Consider the following 21,276-nt stretch of genomic DNA (forward strand, 5'->3'; position numbering starts at 1 on the left):
ATTCAAGTAGTGAACATAATTTTTTTAATAAGGGAATTTTATTACAATGAGGAAATCGTGTAAGCTTTCATATCTGAACATTTTTAGAAGTGCACCACCGGAAAAATAATGAGCAACCATAGTAAGATTGAAGAACCTCCTACCACCTTAGATCATAACAACTCATGGCAAGGACTGGGGAACCAGGGGCAGATTTGGGGGTAGTGCAGGGTATTTGCAAGCAGAGTAGGGGGAGGGGGAAGGCCTGTTGTGCAATGGGACATTATTCCACCTGCCCTTTTGTTTTAGTTGAATACCAGAGTGTTACAAGACATGCACGGCTCCAGCACTGTGACTCTCAACATGAATAAGGGTGACTGCCATGACTGTAACAACTGCCATGGAATCTCCCTGCTGAGTACCACTGGGAAAGCTTGGGCCTCAGATTACACTCACTCGCTGACAAGATCCCGAGTCACAACGTGGCTTTGGAGTTCAGAGGTAAACAATTTCCTCACTGCACTGGCTGCAGGAGAAATGCTGAGAGCAGAGACGCCTTCATAGACCTGGCGAAGGCATTTGATCTCATCAGCTGTAAAAGACTCTTCACAACTAGATAGCTCAACAAGATGACAGTGTCCTTCCATGATAACATGCAGGAGTGAGATACTGGCAGACCAACTCTGTGTTACAAAGATGTTTGCAAACATGACACAAAGGCTGGTAGGTCAACACCGCCCTGTGGGAGACTTGCAGAAGTCGTGCCTGGAGACAGTCAAGATGTGTATTCGTGGCAGGGACCAGAGGAGGAATGACTGCTGGGAGGAGCGCAGAGAGAAGAAACCCTGTGGTGCAGCTGCAGGAGCAGCTGCACAACCGGATGCTCCAGTTGCAAGAAAACATGTCTCTCCTCCATTGGTCTCTACAGCCACAACAGGCGCTGTAACCTTCCAACAGTTCGATTTCACCCCCAAAGGCACACTCCTCCATTGTCTTCTGAGAGAGACAGATGCCAACCAAAATGCCAGCTGCCCAGGGTATTGGCCTGCTAGCCCCTCTCTAGTTCGTAAAGGTGAAGGTCCAGTCCATTAGGTCCAGTCGCAGACGACTCTGGGGTTGCGGCGTTCATCTTGCTTTATTGGCTGAGGGAGCCGGCGTACAGCTTCCAGGTCAAGTGGCCAGCATGACGAAGCCGCTTCTGGCGAACCAGAGCAGCACACGGAAATGCAGTTTACCTTCCCGCCAGAGCGATACCTATTTATCTACTTGCACTTTGCTTTCGAACTTCTAGGTTGGCAGTTCTTAGGTAGCCACAATTGAGGTGGTGTAACATACAGGTTAAGAGGCTGTGCTATAAATTTGGCCTTAAGCAAGGTGATGTCCCTCCCAATTGCCCGCCTCTGCTATAGGAGATAATGCTAACTTAGCTTGCAGGCTTGTTGCCAGCATGACAATATGCAAGACACTTTGAATACTTCAAAGTGCTACTATACAAATAACTATTGTCGACCTGCCCAGTTAGGCTAGAATTGTTGCAGAGCAGACCTGGGTATGCTATAAAGTGAAACCATGATGACTAGCAACCCATGCCTTTAATGCACCCAATATAAATACAAACATTTACCTTTTCACTTTCAGTATCAAGTGCAGAGGTTGCTTCATCCAGTAGCAGAATTCTTGGCTGGCGGATGAGAGCACGAGCAATAGCAATGCGTTGCTTTTGACCCCCAGAGAGCTGAGTCCCTTTGTCACCTACAGGAGTGTTGTATTTCTATGTGCAAAAAATATAAATCCAATAAAGACAGGTTTATATTCGCATAATACTTCTATCTACCTCAGTCCCATTAGATATACCAGCAACATAATAGGACTTCAGTTTTATTTTTTGTTACTAGTTCTCCAATCAACATTTCCGAAGTGTGAGTGTGTATACATGCAGCAGGATCGTCTTATGTTCTTATGCACTTACATCTGGTAAGCTATCAATGAAGGCGTGGATGTTGGCTGCTTTGGCTACTTCAACGATCTCATCAAAGGACACCTTTCTGCTGTTATCTCCATACGCAATGTTCTCTGCAATAGTGCAGTCAAACAGGACCGGTTCTTGGGAGACAATTCCAATCTGGGATCGCAGCCACTGGACGTTTAACTGTGTTGCACCGTTGCCATCCAGTAGCTGGAAAAAGAAGACTTGGTCAGTTTTATGAAGCAGGGTACTGTTAATGAACATTTCTGTTACGCATAGTGCACAGTTAACAAGTTGTTTAAAAGTATTGTCTGACGTTTCAAACACTATTCCAATTCATTTTGATAACGTATGAGAACTTGAGAGTTTAGGTAAGACTTAGGCTGCAGTCCTAACCATGTCTGCTCATTCAGGTAAGCAGGATTATACAGCCTTTGAACCAGGAAAGCCATGGTTTAAATATCATCTTGTCATGGAATTCACCAGGTGGCAGTAGGTCAGTGATTAAGAAACCTTTGACTCTTCAGATACTGTTAAACTGCAGCCTGCATCAACCCTGACCATTGACCATGTTGCCTGGGCCTGATGGGAGTTGTCCTACAGTCTCGGGGGTGGGGTGGGGGACACAGGTTACAACCCCACCTAAAGCAAACCATTCTCTCTGGGTCCAACGGCAAGTGGCATGAGAGTTCCAAGCAGGGTTGAAACTGCTTTTTGCAGTACCAGCTTCAGCCTGGAGGAGGAGCAGAGAGACTGAGGAGCCATAGCAGAGTAGAGGTGACTGCCTAACTCTCAGCCCAGATTCAGAGAGAGCTGCCTGCAGTGCCTGCTTTTTGTAACAGAAAAAAATATGTCAATCCAAAAACGAAAACAGGTAGGCAGAACATCTGTCTAAAAATGCTGGCGGTATGCCCTGTGGAGGTCCCAAGTTGCAAGGTGGTTAGATTGGTCTCAACTAGGGCCAGGGCCTTTTCAGTACTGGCCCCAACATGGTGGAACACTCTGTCACAAGAGACTAGGGCCCTGCGGGACTTGACATCTTTCTGCAGGGCCTGCAAGACAGAGCTGTCCCGTCTGGCCTTTGGTTTAGACTCAGTCTGACCCTTAAATTTCCCTCCCCTTATGGTTTTGATCTATGGGCTACTTTTAAAATGAGGCTGCATTTTAAATTGCATTTTGTTTTAAATTGGTTTCCCCTTCCATTATGTTTTTACTGTAATTTTACTGGTGTTAGCCGCCATGAACCCGGCTCTGGCCGGGGAGGGCAGGGTATAAATAAATTTTATTATTATTATTATTATTATTACTATACATTTAGAGCACCTTGCAGTGTGTTAATGCATTAGAAATATTTCACAAATAGGTCACATACACACCATACATTTTAAAACACTCATATCACTTTAACAGTCATAGCTTCCTCAAACAATCCTGGGAACCGTAGTTTACTCCCTCACCGAGTTACAATTCCCAGCACCCTTCACAAACTACAGTTCACATGTACTTCCAATGTATGGTTTGTATGTAGCCTCAAACTTTGCCCCATTTTGCAAGTGAAAAGGTGCATCCCTGGTATTAAATGGATGAGAACGAGTGTTACATAATATATTCTGTGTTCAAATCGTGCGGAAAACTCAGCCGAGTCATTTACCACTTCTCCACTGAGGGGGTCGTAGAATCTTTCGAGCAACTGGACCAGAGTGCTCTTTCCACAGCCGCTGCTTCCTACGAGAGCCAAGGTCTGCCCCTTCTCTACTGCCACACTCAGTCCTTGGAGTACCGAGACATCAGGCCGGGTAGGATAGTTGAAGGCTACTTGCTTAAATGCGACATTGCCACCAAAGTCGTCCTAGAATGATAATAAACAAGACCTGCCTGTTACAGGGGAAAATGGCCAAGCTATTCCATGTTAGCACCTAGTGGACTGGACATGCCATTAATAGTTGGATGAAGGGGTGGAACTGAGGCGGACACAGAGGAATTTGCAACATCCCCTTGATGTTATGAGAAAGTACAGCTCCATCTTTGCATCTCGCATGGTTTTGAAAATTGGAAATCTGAGTGTTTTATAGGAGTAGTTGGGATTGAGGGCTGACTCCCTGCATGAAGATGGGTGGCCGAAGGACAAGTACGGTAGGGGAACTGTGCTTTTAAACTAAATGATATAAGTTTATTGTTCTCGCTAAAGGCCATGACAAACCTATAGTACCAATAAAACAATACGGCTCATACGTCTATATCATCCAAGACGTAAAAGAGAAGTTACCAGAGAACCAACTAACTCAAATCCAGCTTAATTTCAGATTATACCTCTGAATCATCTTACTCATGTTTCCTGATTTTATTTTATTTTTTAAAAAAATTGCAGCCAGTGCATAAAGGGCCAGTGTGTGTGTGTGTGTGTGTGTGTGTGTGTGTGTGTTACAAAGCTATTATTGTCACTCAAAAGAAATTGGACCATTTCTGCCTGGGTGAATTTGCTTGCTTGTGTGAACAGATGTTTCAGAAAGTGATCTCTTGGGTCTCTATATAAGGTGCAAGCTAACAGATAGTGAGTGACGTCTTCCCCCTGCAGTTGACTACAAATACGAAGTCTGTATATGGCACTTTGTTGTAGCGACCATCCAAGACTACAGTGGGCATCGCTTGGAGTATGGTATAGATTCACGAGCTTGTGGACAAGGGTAGCTTAGACACTGTTGATTCATGCATCAGTAACCTCATGATTAGACGACTGTAATGCACTGGGTTGGTCCATAATGTTGTGGCTTAGGTTGTAGAGCAGAGCACCTGGAGGTACATCTATTGCACCTGTGCTGTGGGAACTACACTAGCTGTCAATCAGCTACCAGGCTATGTCCAAGGTATTGTTCTTACCATATAAAGTTCTGAATCAATGTAGACCAAGCTACCTGAAAGATGGCCTGTACTGGCAGAGACCAGTAAGATCACCTAGATCAGGCATCCCCAACCTGTGTCCCTCCAGATGTTTTGGCCTACAACTCCCATGATCCCTAGCTTACAGGACCAGTGGTCAGGGAATGATGGGAATTGTAGTCCAAAACACCTGGAGGGCCGGAGGTTGGGGATGCCTGACCTAGATCATCTGGGGAAATGGTACCACACCCTACAAAATATCATTGGGCCATGACCTATTACCCCTGTACTGCAAAATGCCCCTCCCTCTGCCATGCACGAAGCATCAACCATCAATTGTTTCAGGCATGTTATAAAGACTTAATTTTTTGCCCAGGCTTTCCTTGAGTCTTAAGAATGGACCCTGATTTATGTGAATGAATTTCCTGAATTTCTGTCATATTTACTTTTATATGGTTTTATATTGTTGCTTCATTGGCATCAGGTTGTATTTTCATTTTAATGGATACTGTTGCTATATCATACATGGTGTACCCCGCTCAGAGATTTTTGAAATGTTTTGTGGTTTAGAAGTGCTTTTAAATCAATCCATCAATAAAATACAGTAACTGACTCAGCACTGAAGGCTCCTATGTCTCCAGCATGCCCATTAAAAACTGCATCTAAGCTTGGACCGTGAACAAAGCCTATATATAATTTAAACAGAGAAGGACGGTGGAAATGTGTTAAGACTACAACAATAGGAAGAAAATGGCACAAATTCAAATTCTCTGGATCCATCAATGAATTGCTCATACGCTTCAAACCCAGAAGGCAACAAACTCAAGTGCTGAAACTTTTTCTGTGTTTTGTTGGAAGGTAATATAAAAATGCCCAGGGATCAACTTACAGGCTTGTGTCCTTCAACACTGTAATTGTCTATTAAGGGTACAGTCTCAAACAGCTGGAACATGTGAGCTGCAGATATCTTCGCTTTGGCATAGTCTGGTGTAAATGAAGCTGTCTGTCCTAGCGCCATGGCACCAAAGACAATGCATGAGAATACCCTAGAAGTGCAAACAATTTTTTAAAATAAAATAATAATAATAATAGTTTTAAAATTTTACCCTGCTTCCATTTTTGTAATGCATTTATTTTGATCTCTCTGATGAAGGTAACATGCAACAAGGGGAACAAGACTTTGCCCCTTTACCAATGCATGTGTCCTAGGTTCAAATATCGGCACTTCCCATTAGAAGACGTAGGTAGCAGGTGATGTTAAAGTCCTCTGCCTAAGACCCCAGGGAGTCTTTGCAAGTCAAAATAGACAATTTTACACCAGATTAGGTGCCTAACCCATGACCCTCTAGATGATGCGAGATTACAAATTGTCCCAGACTCTTGGCCATGATGGCTGGGGCTGATGGGAGTTGGAGTCCAACAATCTAGAGGTCCACAGGTTGGCCACCCCTGGCCTAACAGGCCAGTAATCTGACATACATATGAAAAACCCAGCATGTGGACCTCCAAAGAAACCATTAGTTCCCATATTGGCTTTGGGGTACAGAGTATGCATTTCAGGTTCAGGGCCATTGGATTTTAAGTGCATAGAGCCCACATGTGAACACCCAACAGGCCAGTTTTGTCTGGGGTCAAGGGGCAGCAGGGAGGCGTGAGTTCTCCTCCATCAATTGCATAGCTTCGATTTAGGAAATAGATCCAGCCCATATAGCAGCTGAGAAAGCAACCTCAAGCCCTCGTAAAATGCAGGAAAATCCACACCTATATTACTGCTGATTTCATGATAATTTGTTTCTTTTAAACCCCAATAAAAGAAAAGAAAAGCAGCAGAGATCTTACAAGAAAACGTTCTTAGAATCCATGTATCCCCCTTCCACAAGGAAGGCACCAAACTGAAAACAAGCGGCGTAGGTGAAGTACATTATGCCTTGGGAAACACCATAAGTTAGTCCGTGGATATGCGCTTTCTTTAAGGAATTCCTGTAACAAGAGATGAAGGATATTTTGCTTATTTGTGTGTTGATTCACACATTATGGCCGTCTCAATATAAAACATGGGAAGCTCTGTATGAGATGCAACAGCCCTAGAATATGAAGAAGAAGAAGAAAAGAGTTTGGATTTGATATCCCGCTTTATCACTAACCGAAGGAGTCTCAAAGCGGCTAACAATCTCCTTTCTCTTCCTCCCCCACAACAAACACTCTGTGAGGTGAGTGGGGCTGAGAGACTTCAGAGAACTGTGAGTAGCCCAAGGTCACCCAGCAGCTGCATGTGGAGGAGCAGGGAATTGAACCCGGTTCACCAGATTACGAGTCCACTGCTCTTAACCACTACACCATGCTGGCTCTCTTATGAAAGAGCCATAAGGCCAGCTAGATGATATCCCTGCTGCAGCGCAACCACCTACCTGCCACTCACATTTCCCACAGATCACATCATTGGTTGCTGCTGGAAGGGGAGGCAGGAATATGCACAGCACTGGCATGCAAATATAGGTAAGTTGTCCTTGATACTATGGATTTGAAGGGTAGCTATGAGTTCAATATAACTTGTAAATCTTGCCCAGGACTCTGAAATTTAGCTCTGGATGTTTGCCAGTCTCAGAACTAATGACACCAGTGGTGGGGAACCTTTTTCTGGGTTCTGGGCAAATTTCCAGAGACCATATGCCAGTGAAGGTAAAGCAGTAAATGTAAACGTTTTCTTCCTATAGTATTATCAGATTCAAGGACACCTTGCAGCCAGGCAAGGCTGCATCAGAGGCAAAACAGGACCAGCGAGAGGTGTGGCTTGCAGAGAGAAGGTGTGGCCTCAGAGAGTTCCAAGGGCCAGACAGAGAGGTCTGGAGGGCCAATCTTAAAAGCCATTCATCCAGAGTAGCAGAGGTTTTCTTTTTTTCATTTGAAACTTAAAGCTATGCAAGCAGCAGTCAAGAAGTGAATTAGTAGTTCGGTATCTTATAAATAAAATATAAATAAAACAATGATTTGAATAAGATTTTAACAATATATAATTATTTGGTCAAATGGCAGTTCAGATCCTGCGATTGTCTAAATTTACTTTGTAACAGATATCCAAAAAGTCTTCGTTCCAAGGCACAACCAGAAGGTCTAAAATGCATCTGCCTTAGGAAGACCGTATCTCCAAAAACCGTACAAGACCTGAGTAGGTTCTATACAATTTGACGAGATTGCTCATAACTCTGAGAGCAGTTTCGGCAACCCTTCCCTCGCACCAAATGGGCAGCTCTATTTCTCAAGGGTAGCACCTGAGAGGCAAAGGCAAGACTGCTTGGCCACCACTTGAACAAGCCACAAGAAGGAACTCATAACAAAACATTTCGGATTGGATCCAGGCTGAGTCATACTTAGAGAAGAGTGAATGAGCTCTTAGGCATGACTAAGACTGCAACCCTAACCCATTTTGCTTGGAAGTAAGCCCCACCGTATTCAACAGGGCTAACTTCCGAGAAGGCATGGTTAGGACTGCAGTGTAAGTCTGGCTCAAACTTGAGAAGTACTTGTCCTGAGAATTAAGAAGTTGGATCCAGACTTAACAGCAACATCCTAAGCATGTCATTTCAAGAGCTGACCAAAACGTTCACTGTCTGTTACCTGTATGGTCCTTGCAGACTGTCTCCATACTTTTGTTCAAATTTTATTTCCTGAGTAAGGGAAACAACCGTTCGGATATTCCCTATTGCTTCTGTTGCAATCTGTAAGAGAGAGAAACACACTGGCTAGTGGGAAAGCAACAAGTTTCCCCAAGTATGACTTTCTTGAGGAAAGAGCTATAAAGAGCAAAACACCAGCGCACTCTTACAGTGTGGCTCTCCACTGGTTCTAAAGTGCTCCAGGCTGATCTTCAAGGAGCAGTTACAGGCACCAGTGCATAATTGTTTCCAAGAACCAGTCACAGCCCAGCAAGTCTACTATAGAGGGACTTCTTCTCTTTGCTCAAAATGGCACTCTGATCCCTGCAGAAGGGAGGGGATATGGAAAGTGCAGGATCCTCTCACTTTCTCTCTGCCTCTTCTTTGGTTTTCAGTCTCATGAAGGTGAGACACCACCCTTTTGTTTCTCAGCACCCCTGTTTTGGTTCTAATTCTGGTGGCACTCAACCAGCTGTGTTTGCTGTCAGAGGTTTAGCAGAGACTTACCTTCCCTGCACCTTCAAGTTCCTTCTTATCTTTCCTGGCATGTCCAGCCAACATTCTCATTTCAATGAGTCCTCCAATGGCAACGAGTGGCACAACAGCCAAGATGACGAGCGTCAGCTGCCAGCCATACACCAATGATATAATTATTCCTGTCCCGAGGTTAGCAATGTTTTGGGCAAGCATACCTAGCCTGGCCCCTGTAGCCTGAATGAAGGAGGGGGAAACAAAATGTATTAATTGGGGGGGGGGTGTTCCTGATGGCTGAACATCTCTCTGTGGCCTTTGGAGTACAACGCCTCCCAGAGTTTGTGAACATGCCATTCCTCAGCTAGTAGGACAAGGCAGAACAGTACAACAGGTTTTTTCCATTTGTATTTGAGAAGAATGGAACAGAGGGAGAATATAGGGCAAATTGCTGCACACTTACTGAAGATGAAGTATCTTTGGGTACAGAAAGTCGTTCTGGCAATTTGATGCAAGGTTAGCATATTTGCTACCCACTACAGTAGTGCCCGTTAGTCTCCAAAATAGTCTGTTTGTATATTTGTAACAAAACCTTGAGCCACACACTGTATCTCAGACTACCCTACCTCACAGGGCTTTTGGGAAGATAAAATGGTGGGTGGGAGGGTGGGAAACCATGTATGCTGCCCTGAGCTTCTTGGAGAAAGGATATAAATGGAGTAAATAAGTTAGTAAATATTACAGAAACCCCATAGTATCTCTCATCCAAAGGCTTCATCATACCCTTCAGCGCTGCCTCTGAAACTATGCATTGCTCTGCGAAGGGCTAAGGAAGCATGTGGCAAAAATTTTGTTTCCGAAACTTTGACCTAGAAGCAAGAGGTGAATGGAGAAACTTGGTAGAAGCTGGTTTCTCTAAATCAGTGATGGAAAACCTAGGAACCTCCATATGTTGTTAAATTACACCTCCCATCATCTTTGATCACTAGTCATGCTGGCTGGAGCCAATGGAGGTTGAAGCGAGAAGAGGAATACTCCGACGAGAGTGAGATTCAGGCTACTTCCTTCTTGGGGGTGGGGGAAGAGAACTGCCAGTCACTTACTCATCACCCTTCCTTATTCATCTGGAGGACACAGTCCTGATATCCTTCTCTAACTCAGAGAATGTGGCCCTGCAATACTATTAGGTATATCCTCAATCACAGAGAGTTTTCTGTAGCTGCCTTAGGAAAAGAAAGCTTCCGCCAGAAGGGCCACTTTGGAGCTGTCCAGGGTATCTTCTCGTATTGTTCCCCTGCTTCCCTCGAGGGCTTTGCTAGAACTGGACAGCCCACCCAACTCTAAGTCAAGTTCAACGTCTCATAAGTGATGCCTATGTCCAGGGTTTCTGCAAAACTACTTCACAGTTATTGATAAACTTTCCAACTGCGCAAGAACCCAACCAAGTTGCCTTTGAGCGCAGCCTATTTAAGCCTCTCGCTTTAGCCATCTCTCGTTGGCAGTGTCTTTGAAATACTAAATGACTAAAATATGGTTTAGTGCCACGTACAAACTTAGTTAGCATGTGGAACTCAGGCGTGAGAGTTGCACTGGATAGCCTACAACACAACTACGTAGAATCATCAAGAGAATGAGAATTGGGGGGAGGGTACAGATGAGTATTACTTACACCTTTTACTTCAGAAGCATCAAGAGCAAGTCTTGTAGTCAACGCTCCAGTATTGTTTTTAGGGTCATCAAACCAAGCAATGTCCTAGAAATACACAATACATTTTAAGGTACCAGCACAATCCTGGCTACAATAGCATTGCAAATCCAGTTTTTGCTGTTCTGATTCTGGAGGGCAAGATATTTTAAAATATATTTAATTAGGGTCATTATTCATTTGTAGAGTTGTAGTCTTGCACCTAGTAACTAATTCCTAAAACCCAGCGAAGTCAACAGATTTCTCCCCCCCCTCTCTGCCCCCCGCATCTAAATAGATTGGGTCAATCACGCTCTTGTGGTTTCTGAGCTCAGAGGTTTCCAAACATGTTGGCTGAGAGTAATACAACTAATTAAGGGTTTGTATGGGTAATTTTTTTCTTTGAACATCAGATCTCCGTGCCATATAGACTTCTTAGTTTTGACACTTTCAAATGCAATTTACCACTGAAGAAAGTTGCTGTTCAAGGAACACGACTCAACCCCCTCCCAGGTGAAAGGAACTACTTGGGTGATTTTCTTGGATGTGGGCTGTAGATCAGGTGTGGGGAACCTTTTGCCCTCCAGATATTGCTGAACTACAACTCCCATTATCCCTGGCCATATTACTAGGGCTGATGGGAACTGCAGCTCAGTGACCCCCGAAGGGCCACATATTTCCCAAACTTGCCGTGGAGGATTGGCTTATTGCAATGTTGGAAGGGGTGATGGCACAGTTCAATACTGCAACCCGTTTATTGGGCTAGTGCAAGATAAAAACTGAAATCAGTTTTTATCCTGTGCTAGCTCAATAAAGCAAACAAATCTCTCCCTTAGAATACCTGTCTAAGCATTGCTTGGAATCCCATGTAGCGAAGCTTCAGTGTAAGGATCTCTCCAGCTCTGCCAAAGGTGAAACCCTGAAAGAGAAGGTTTCCTGCATAATTGGTTGCTGCCGGTTTCGATATTCTTTTTTGTATCTTTATTTTATACCTTATCATGATTTAATAATACAACAACAACAACATTTGTACCCCGCCCATCTGACTGGCTTGCCCCAGCCAATCTGGGCAGCTTACAGCATATATAAAAACATAGACATTTTTAATTTGGTTGTGTCCTTTTGGATGTTTTATTGTTTATGACTACTTTTGTTATGTTTGCAATTATGCATTTTAACATGTTGTAAGCCACCTTGAGCATGGTTTTAACAATGGAAAGGTGGCATACAAATAACATTAAGCAAACCAGAGTACAAGCAACTTAGCTACTTTGCATTCCGTATGAGAAAAATAAGGCATTGGGAGAAAACACTCATCCTGCCAGAGGGATCAACAGGTTTGGTGTTTAGCTCCTTCCCTGCTTCAGTCTCTATTCCTCTGATCTTGATCTGGGTTCCTGAATGGGCTGCAATGGGGCACTAGGCTGCAAAATTCTCCAAACATGCCATTTGCCGAAACGACTGGAGCCGTATGGCTCAAGTGGATATTGCTTTCTTATAACAGGAAGGAAATCACAACAATGTATAATATGGGCAGAATAATTCAAAATAAGTTGTACTGGCATGACAGCCAAGCACAACGTTTTCCAAAAGCAAAATATCTATTTTCTTTGAGCTACACAAGCACTGCATCAGTTTATGATAATACTACAAGAATGTTTTTCCAGTACTGAATTTGAGATTCAAGACTCAAACTACTGGCTCTTGCTGGAAATGCCAGACGTATGCCATGACAAGTGTATGGGCCTTATTCTGTAGTTAGAAGAACTGTTCTGTATTCAGGGTCTAAATAGAATTTACAGGATATATGATGAAGCTCTCAGGCCAATGTATTAAGATCAAGGCTTCTGACATTAATAACTTGTTTTGTTATCTGATATGTTTATGATGTAATCATGGATATTTTGATGGAAAGCTTATGCTGGGCACACCTAAAACATTGTTGCATTCAAACATTTTGCCTTATTTGCAGTTTTGCAATTTCAACAGCAAATCAATATTCTGCACATCTGTCAATTCAAATTTGCTACAGTGATCCTTGTGAATTTGAAAGATGTCTGATATAGTTCTGCACACAAAGGAACTATATAACCCTCTAGAATTAAATACACTATGTTGGTCCATCTTCAAAAATTAATCTAAATTCTTTGGATTAAAAGTAATGTCACTTCTTCAAAACAAACAATAGTTCTGTGAGTTTCTGAATACTTTCAGGATCTGGCCAGAAACAGTAAGAACAAAGCAAATGCAACTTACCTGAAGGAAAAATGTTACAAAGGATATAACCCCAAGTGCTAAGAATAGCAATGAATACATATTGCTCTTTTCTCGTACTATGTCTGGATCATTCAGTGTAAAAATCTATGGAACAGTAATCTCAGTGTTAATTTTCTTTCATTAACTTATCTCTAAATACTTCACCTTGCTTACTTGTCCTGAAACTCATTCTCTTAAGTATAAAATGTGCAATATAAAAAGTAAAATCATATATCTCTCTAAACAGATGAATTACTGCTTATCAGTTATTAATTAGCTCGTACATATCAATAACCCTAAAAACAATGTTCTGGGTAGATATTGCTCACTTAGATTTTCTTTGCATTGTGCTGCAATGTTTCTCCTGAGGCTATATAATAGTACAAGAGAGACATACATTGAAAATATGTAACTAAAAAATACATCCATTCTTGCTCCCAGAAGGAGGTTTCCTGTTATTGGCTGCAGCCCAGAGGGTCACTGGAGGAACTGTATATTTGTGGCTTCCAAGTCTGCATTTACCATTGTTATTAGACTATAATAGTAGTCATGCGCAAAGACTGGCAAGCCACTTTCAAAACATGGGCAGTTAAGAGCAGGTTCCAATGATGATCAAGAAACTGAGTTCATTTTGGGTGAGAAGGCCAATTCAGAGCTTGCCTAAATAAATGAGGAAACATTTGGTCTGAAGGCAGTTTAACACACATATTTTGGGTACACTGACTTGCGGGGGTGGCTGTTAGGGCCAAAAGGCAGTTTGGAAATATTTTTATGAATAGCTTCAAAAAGGTAGGAGCAATCATCTGCCCAGTAATACAGGAGTACAGTGGACACTCAGGTTGTGAACGTGATCCGTGAAAGAGGCACGTTCGCAACCCACAGCATTTGCATCCCTCAGCAGCGTGTCTGCGCATGCGCAGGTTGCAATTCGGCGCTTCTGTGCATGCGCAAAGTGCAATTTAGCACTTCTGTTCATGTGCAACCGCCAAAACCTGGAAGTAACCCGTTCTGGTGCTTCTGGGTTTCGGCGCATGCGTAAACTGAAAAAACGCAACCTGAAGCGCCTGTAACCCGAGGTATGACTGTATTATGAAAATCTCCATGGGGACATTGAAGTACCTAAGAGCAAGCACTATGTATTGCATTCTGTGAAAGTAATCCCCAATTGAGAATGGGAAAATCTGTCGGGTTTCATTTCTCCCAGTTTTTGATTCCTCCAATCTTAATTTCAGTTATCCACATTTCCACGTAATTTTGTGGGTGTTGGGTTTTTTTAAGTCCTCATGAAAAATCATCAGCATTTTAGTGTGAATTTACCCTAATACGCCCACATCTGTATACAATTTTGTCTAATAAACTCATTTCACAGACATGTGCATTTTTAGGCACATCTTATCCTAGCAAATGCATTTTTGCACACATTACTTGGCTGCAATGTTGCATTCCAAATTTTGGAGATGTGTGAATTTCAAAGGATGGTTGCATTTCAGTCCTTGTGTTGTTTCCGAAACTGCAAATCAGGCAGCTTTCCTTTAAATATGAACTGAATTGAAATTAACCATCATCCATACCATCAACTAACATTCACCTACATTTTGCTATAGAAGAACTGCCCCCATAGTCTTCCCTCTACACAGATCCGAGTTTCTCAGTGCAAATTCTCTCTTGAAGGCTCAATTCTGGCCTGAATGTTTTCTACATCTAAATGTAGTTTTGGAATGGATGTCAGAGACAGAACTTACTATATACTCACCCCTATGATTTCAGAGAATATGACTGAAAACGCAGGCTGCAACGCTCCATTGATGATTGCAGAAAATGTTCCCACCAAAAAGTAAGGCCATTCAGACACATTCAACTTCATTATCTTCAGAAATGAAACTGAGGGCAAATTTTCCTTCTAGAAGACAGGAGAATGTTTTATGCAGTGCTCTCTGCCCTTTTCTGGCCTCCATTCATAAACTCTCTATACTTGTTGCTTTTCTTTTTACAGGAAATATGGTGTTGATCTAGGAAACGCCCGTTGTTCTGTTTGCTCCCTGTAGACCTTTGTCTATTTCAATTACCACAGTCTCTCCAGGGTATTGGGCAGAGCTAATTCTTGTCACCTATTCTTAACCTTTCTGTACACAAAACCTGTACCACTGGATTATGACCCTTCCCTTAAATGAAGAGAAATCAACTGGTGGACCAAAGTAGAAAGACTTTGTGATGGGTCTTCACTAAGGAAAGTCTCGAAAAAGGAGGGAGGAAGATCTTTTAACTGAGAGCGGTTACACATTTTACATTTGTTTGCTGCTGCACGTGTTTCCTTCAACAAATTTGTAAAGTGTGAACTGCAGACACACATCCTTCAACATCCAGGCTCAGACTTTGGGGACCCCCCCACCAAATCAAGGCTGTCAGGTGTATCCAAAACAAGAGCCACTCTTACGGAGGGGAGCAACTACTTGGGATGCAGTAAGGTAGGAGATGAGCCCTGAAAACCAAAGGGGTCATCAGAGCAAGAGCCTGCATAGAGGAACATAGTATAAGAAAAGCAGAAGAATATAAGATCAGCCAGGAACAGGAAGATGCAGACCTGAAAACAAGTCTTGGCACATGTCTTGGTGTACAAAGGTAAAGGTCCATTAGGTCCAGTTGTGGACGACTCTGGGGTTACGCGCTCATCTCGCTCTATGGGCCGAGGGAGCTGGCGTTTGTCTACAGACAGCTTCCAGGTTGTGTGGCCAGCATGACTAAGCCACTTCTGGTGAACCAGAGCAGCACACGGAAACGCCGTTTACCTTCCCGCCGGAGTGGTACCTATTTATCTACTTGCACTTTGACATGCTTTGGAACTGCTAGGTGGGCAGGAGCCGGGACCGAGCCACGGGAGCTCACCCCGTCGCGGGGATTCGAACCGCCGACCTTCTGATCGGCAAGCCCTAGGCTCTGTGGTTCAAACTTTGGTGTACACACAAAGCACAATTTGCACTGTTGCAATTTAAAGCCGAGACACTTACAGGCTGAACAGTTTGGACCTCAAGGTCTTTGTCCTGCTCTTCTGGCCTTTTCAAGCTCTTGCGAGTTGAACGCCGTCGCACTCCATTTGCCAAGAAGTCTTTTAATGCCTCTTTTGACATGCCTTTTCCGTCAATGAGCTCATTTTCATCTGAATGAACCTCAGTTTCAATTGACTGAAATAAGAGAGCAGAAGTTTTGAAAGAGATTTGGATTTCAAAATGCTGGTGTGAAATGTTTATAGAATGACCGTATTTTCCCGTGTATAAGACTAGGTTTTTCCCCCTAAAAAATAATATCAAAAATTAGGGGGCATCTTATACACGGACAGTGCCAAGGGTGGACTGCCGATTGGTTGTTGCCGCAAAAATAGGGGGCATCTTGTACATGGGGGTGTCTTATAAACGGAAAAATACGGTATATACACTGAACTGAGAACAATAAAAGCTGAATATATTAAACAACTCTGAGGACCGTTAACAGGCTACAGCTTCCAGAATTCTTTGCAGGGAGCCACAACAGTCGCTAGGACTGTGCATATAGGAAAAGAGGTTGCATTGCAGCATCAGTTCCCAAAGGACTTGGTGGAGTTGGGCCACAGGGACGAATAGGAACAGAACTCAGTTCAAGAGGACTTACATGCCAACGTGACAAAAGGGGAGAAAAGAAAAGAAAGGAACCAATACCTGCATATTAACAAGTTTGAAATAAACTCCTTTCTTTGCCATGAGCTCATTATGTGTCCCTTGCTCTGTGATGGAGCCATCTTCAAAAGCAGCTATGAGGTCTGCGTTGCGGACTGTAGATAACCGATGAGCGATTACAATAGTTGTGCGACCTTCCCTTGCCTAAAGAGACGTATTCAGATTCAGTTAACATTGGCCTATGTTCACAAGTCTTTGCATCATATTTTACACAGAGACTTTAATCCATCAAGGGCAGCCCAGTCTACACTTACTGGCAGTAGCTCTCTAAGATGATCTGCCATTGAGCTATGGGCCTTGCTCAAAATTGCAAAGGAAAAAGCAGTCAGAATGCAGCAGGCACACCAACTCAATATTTGTTTGAAGGGGGTCCAGCCCCCCACTCCAATATTGAGGGGGTCCAGTGCAACTGCACTGGCCTATGCAGTGTCAGGAGACATGTGTGATATCAAGCAATGCACACATGACAACACACGCACACAACATGCATTAGCCCCCTCCCCCAATCTTGGAGGGAACCTGGTGCCACTGGTACGTAGATGGACTAGCATCTGGTAGCTTTCTACCCCAGTACCGCCTATCCCAGGGAATGCAGCCTTAGAGCCAATCAGGCATTGTCCTAATTTCATACAAGTAGCAAGTAGGGAAAGCAAAGATGGGAAAGTATGTTTCAGAGAGGGAAATGGCAGAAAGATGCTGAGAGATGGGAGGGGAGCCAGCACCACCCACTTTTGGCTCTGACCCCATTCACCAACACTATGCAGTCCTCAAAAGATCAACTCTGTGGGGATGAGGCGCTTGGCAGGGAAAAGGCTTCTGCGCTGTTTGGTAGTGACTCTTCAGGGTTCCAGGCAGGAGTCATTCCCAGCCCCAGAGGATTGAATCCAACACCTTTTGTATCACCGAGCTTTGATTCTTCAGTTTCTAAGGATCTCTCACACAGTCATCATGGCTTAGTTCTGCCCTCTTCCTGGTTTATTAGCAGAAGAAAGGTACTCTGCACATGCTCAGATGCACCACCTGTTGTGTTTAAAACCACTTGCGCCAAACTCTTCCAGGGCACAAAAATATTTTTATCTTTATTTGACCTCAACAGGAACTCAGCAAGAGAGCAACTGATCAGCCCAAGTACAGCCAGAGAGTGGCACACCCAGGAATGGAGCTGAATTTGGATCTTCCACAAGGTAATTCAGTAACACACCGCATGACACTGAACTGATTTGACCTGAAGCCTTTTCTGGTTCTGGCCCAGGAAGAGGTGAAAGGATGGTTAGCTGTGCCTAGCCAGCTTTCAAAGTCTTTTTTTTAGTGTAAAATTTAGCATACATTACTTTTGTGCTAAAACCTTTTGGCGTCTGGTTACCCTGCTCATTAATCTTTAATTTGAGTTAACATTCCTCACAGCCAGGAACAATCCATAGAAACCCCGGGAAGGTAACTAATTAACCAGATATTGCACCAGCGCTTCCCATCCTTATCTCACATGCCCACTGTCCCCCTTTAGCTTTCAACATCAGAAACAAAAGCAGGTACAGAGGCTTTTTGGAACCGACTCCTGGGCTTCTCTGCAATTCCCATAGGGATCTGTCAATATTGATTACAACACACCCGCTCTGTTTTGGGATGGTGACCCATCCATCCTTCAAAACAATCAATATTCTCGATTTCAGTTTCAAGTAAGGCATGCTTTAATTGCCTCTCCTAAACTGAAATATGCATACAGAAGACAACCAGATCGTTATAAGCAGCTCCCTTTTAAAACAACACTGTTTTTGAAACGCATTTAAGCGTATTTGCTGGCATCCAAGAGAGTGCCCTGTATAGAGAGGCTGGCGTGAGGAAGACCCCTCCATTCTGTCAATTCCCTCCTCCAACTTCAGTCCCCTGCTGTAACTCATCACAGGCTCTTCATGGAGGTTCCCTGACCTTCAGGTAGGGCTGGGCAAAGGCAGATTTTGCTGCCTGGTGTGGAGCAGCAAATGCCCACCCTCCAAATCAAAGTGCAAGGCTGGCTCCTGCGGCAGAAAATCCCATGTCCCAAGCAGCTGGCATCCATCTTTCTCAAGAGACAAGGGAGTGTGCCTCCAGGGGTGACGTCAAACGGCTGGAGAATCACAGTGCCTCCTGTGGTGCAGAGACCGGTAACTTGTAACTGCTCCCAGATAGGTTTTGCTGATTAGCAGCACAGAGGTGACCTCTCTGGGCTGCAAGCCTGGGTTGCCCAAATGACAAGGCCCACCCCCTGCCTCAGCCTTGCTGATGTGGTCCAAAGGAAAGCAGAGCAAGATGCTTGACACCAGCTTGGCTGCAGGAGTTGCCAGAAGGGACTCCACTCTGGATTTGTGTTTACTTTTTAGCCTTTTCTTCTCCTGAAGATGTCCCACAAGGCAGTAGGCATGGGTTTACTCCAAAAGCCTTTCTCGCCAATGAGTATAGCCACAAGGCAGCAGAGGGTTAAGATCAGAGTTTTCCTTCTCCTAGACAGGCTACTTTCCCAGCCCCATCTGCCCCTCACTTCCCTCTATAGCACATGAAGAAATGGCATGATTGACTGTTGGACCCACTATTGGTCTCGTCCACTCAATCCGTCAGAGCCTTTCTTCGCATGCAGGGGGAGGTCCCTATCTCACTAGGGGTGTGAGACCCATTGGCTACCCTCACCTGGTTCAGCTGGCCAGTCAAAAGCCATTTCCTGGGGTGTGGTCGCTGTGGCATGTTGACAGCTTCTGGGAGACACAGGTGAGAGCTGAGTGCAGGGTGGGGACCAAAGATGGACAAACTACCCCAGAAGGAGCACAACAACATGTTCTTCACCCCTCCCCTAACACCCCTCCCATACATATGCATATCTGGAGGTCCGTTCTTAACCTGAAACTGTTCTTAACCTGAGGTACCACTTTAGCTAATGCAGCCTCCTGCTGGTGCGCAATTTCTGTTCTCATCCTGAGGTAAAGTTCTTAACCTGAGATGCTATTTCTGGGTTAGCAGAGTCTGTAACCTGAAGCATCTGTAACCTGAAGCGTCTGTAACCCAAGGTACCACTGTACTCCCTAACAGTATAAAAGCAACAATAAGTTCAAATGACTGAAACTTTGCTGCCTTTTCACGTCAGTGGGAGAGAAAGAGGCAGGAAAGGACCATCATGCAATGAGATCGCTGCTCTCATAATGAAACCTGTTATTCATCTTAAGTTATTTGTAAACCATTCATTTTCTACTATGCAAGGTTTTCACAGGGAAACAGACCTTGTCCAATGCTGCCTGAACCACAGCTTCACTTTCGGTATCCAAAGCTGACGTAGCCTCATCCAGCAGCAGGATCTTGGGGTTGCGGACAAGAGCACGGGCAATTGCTATCCTTTGCTTCTGTCCTCCACTTAGCTGGGCTCCTCTTTCTCCAACCATAGTGTGAAATGTCTGCAAAACAGGAAAAAACCAGCAACAGCTCAGAACCAATAAATGATGTTATGGCCTGATATATTATATCAGGGTTAGGGAGTAATTTTTGGCCCACAGATGGCATTTTCTCTTGGCCAGCTCTTGGGGAGGAGGACTGCATGCTAATAGTGGGTGGAGCCAATGCAAGAGTGGGTGTGGCCAGCATGTCCACTTTGTTTACACCCACTCATGTTCAAGGGCATCCTGTAAACTGAGAGTTAGTTTATTTTCACCTTCTTGTGCATGTTGTCTCCACCCACCATTGACAGAGGGCTGGCTAACAGGGGTCATGTGTTTACTCCATACACATGTCCACACTGACATTGCACACCCCTCACCATGAAACTTTTCCTGCATGAAGATCATCTCTATTGAGGAATTCTGAGGCCCAGACCATAAGTCATCCTGGAAAATGTAATCCAAATAACTGAATAAATATACAAGCGTGTTATGTGTGTTTTGCTTGCTGAAAACACACCACGTGTTCGGTGGCTAGAAAAATACTTGCACCAAGCACCAGGCATTTCAAGAAACATTTTTGGGTTGTTTATTTGCCTAGGAAGGTTCATCTATATTTAGAGAAATAATAATAATAATAATGTGTGTGAAAATAGACCTTATAGCCAACATGCACAGGAAGGTGAAAATAAACTAACTCTCAGTTTACAGGACGCCCTTGAACCACTGCCCTTTCTAACAATTGAACTTAAAAAAATAGATTAAAACATGAGGCCTGTATTTAAACTTCAACAACTGATTTTAATATTTAAAAAAGCCTTGTTTTAGTGAATCTCTTGCTAGCAGTAGTGGCAGCCCTAACGCACACAGGCCTCATTGGTATTATACATTTAAATCAGTATCATATCGTTTTAAACAGTCATGGCTTCTCCCAAAGAATTATTGGAGCTGTAGTCTGTTACAGGTGCTGAGAGCTGCTAGGAGTCCTCTATTCCCTACCCACCCACCCCCAAACAACTATTCCCAGTGTAGTCTAACAATAAATTCCTCTTCCCGGGAACACACACTTATTCCACTGTTACCTTCACCCTCCAAGTTCCTTCCCTGTCTTTGTCAATCCCCTCACACTGATTTTCATGTGTTGCTTTGTGAAGCATTGTGTGCATGGTGCCACATAAATAATAAAGACCTTCAACCTTTAACTTAAAAAAAAACAATCCCCCAAGATATAGGAAACACTGTTAATTCTTCTTCCAGACTCCACATGAGACTTTTAAAAAGCTGCAGC

The 21,276-nt window shown here is 43.8% G+C and overlaps 1 protein-coding gene across 5 annotated transcripts in view; it reads right to left on the minus strand.

Annotated features, from left to right (window-relative positions):
• ABCB1 (ATP binding cassette subfamily B member 1) overlaps window positions 1-21,276 on the minus strand; it is a 68,507-nt gene that overhangs the window by 2,042 nt on the left and 45,189 nt on the right. For all 5 annotated transcript variants that reach the window (XM_083467379.1, XM_083467377.1, XM_083467376.1 and 2 more), the window contains 14 exons: window positions 19,839-20,009; window positions 16,576-16,737; window positions 15,892-16,065; window positions 14,640-14,786; window positions 12,887-12,991; window positions 11,472-11,549; window positions 10,616-10,699; window positions 8,983-9,186; window positions 8,438-8,538; window positions 6,662-6,802; window positions 5,712-5,868; window positions 3,597-3,794; window positions 1,949-2,155; window positions 1,604-1,750 (listed from right to left, as the gene is read on the minus strand). In XM_083467379.1, coding sequence (XP_083323505.1) covers window positions 1,604-1,750; window positions 1,949-2,155; window positions 3,597-3,794; window positions 5,712-5,868; window positions 6,662-6,802; window positions 8,438-8,538; window positions 8,983-9,186; window positions 10,616-10,699; window positions 11,472-11,549; window positions 12,887-12,991; window positions 14,640-14,786; window positions 15,892-16,065; window positions 16,576-16,737; window positions 19,839-20,009 — 2,076 coding nt within the window. The remainder of the gene's footprint in view (window positions 1-1,603; window positions 1,751-1,948; window positions 2,156-3,596; window positions 3,795-5,711; window positions 5,869-6,661; window positions 6,803-8,437; window positions 8,539-8,982; window positions 9,187-10,615; window positions 10,700-11,471; window positions 11,550-12,886; window positions 12,992-14,639; window positions 14,787-15,891; window positions 16,066-16,575; window positions 16,738-19,838; window positions 20,010-21,276) is intronic.

The sequence above is a fragment of the Podarcis liolepis genome, assembly GCF_965112155.1.
Source record: "Podarcis liolepis genome assembly, chromosome: 12".
Classification (NCBI taxonomy): domain Eukaryota; kingdom Metazoa; phylum Chordata; class Lepidosauria; order Squamata; family Lacertidae; genus Podarcis; species Podarcis liolepis.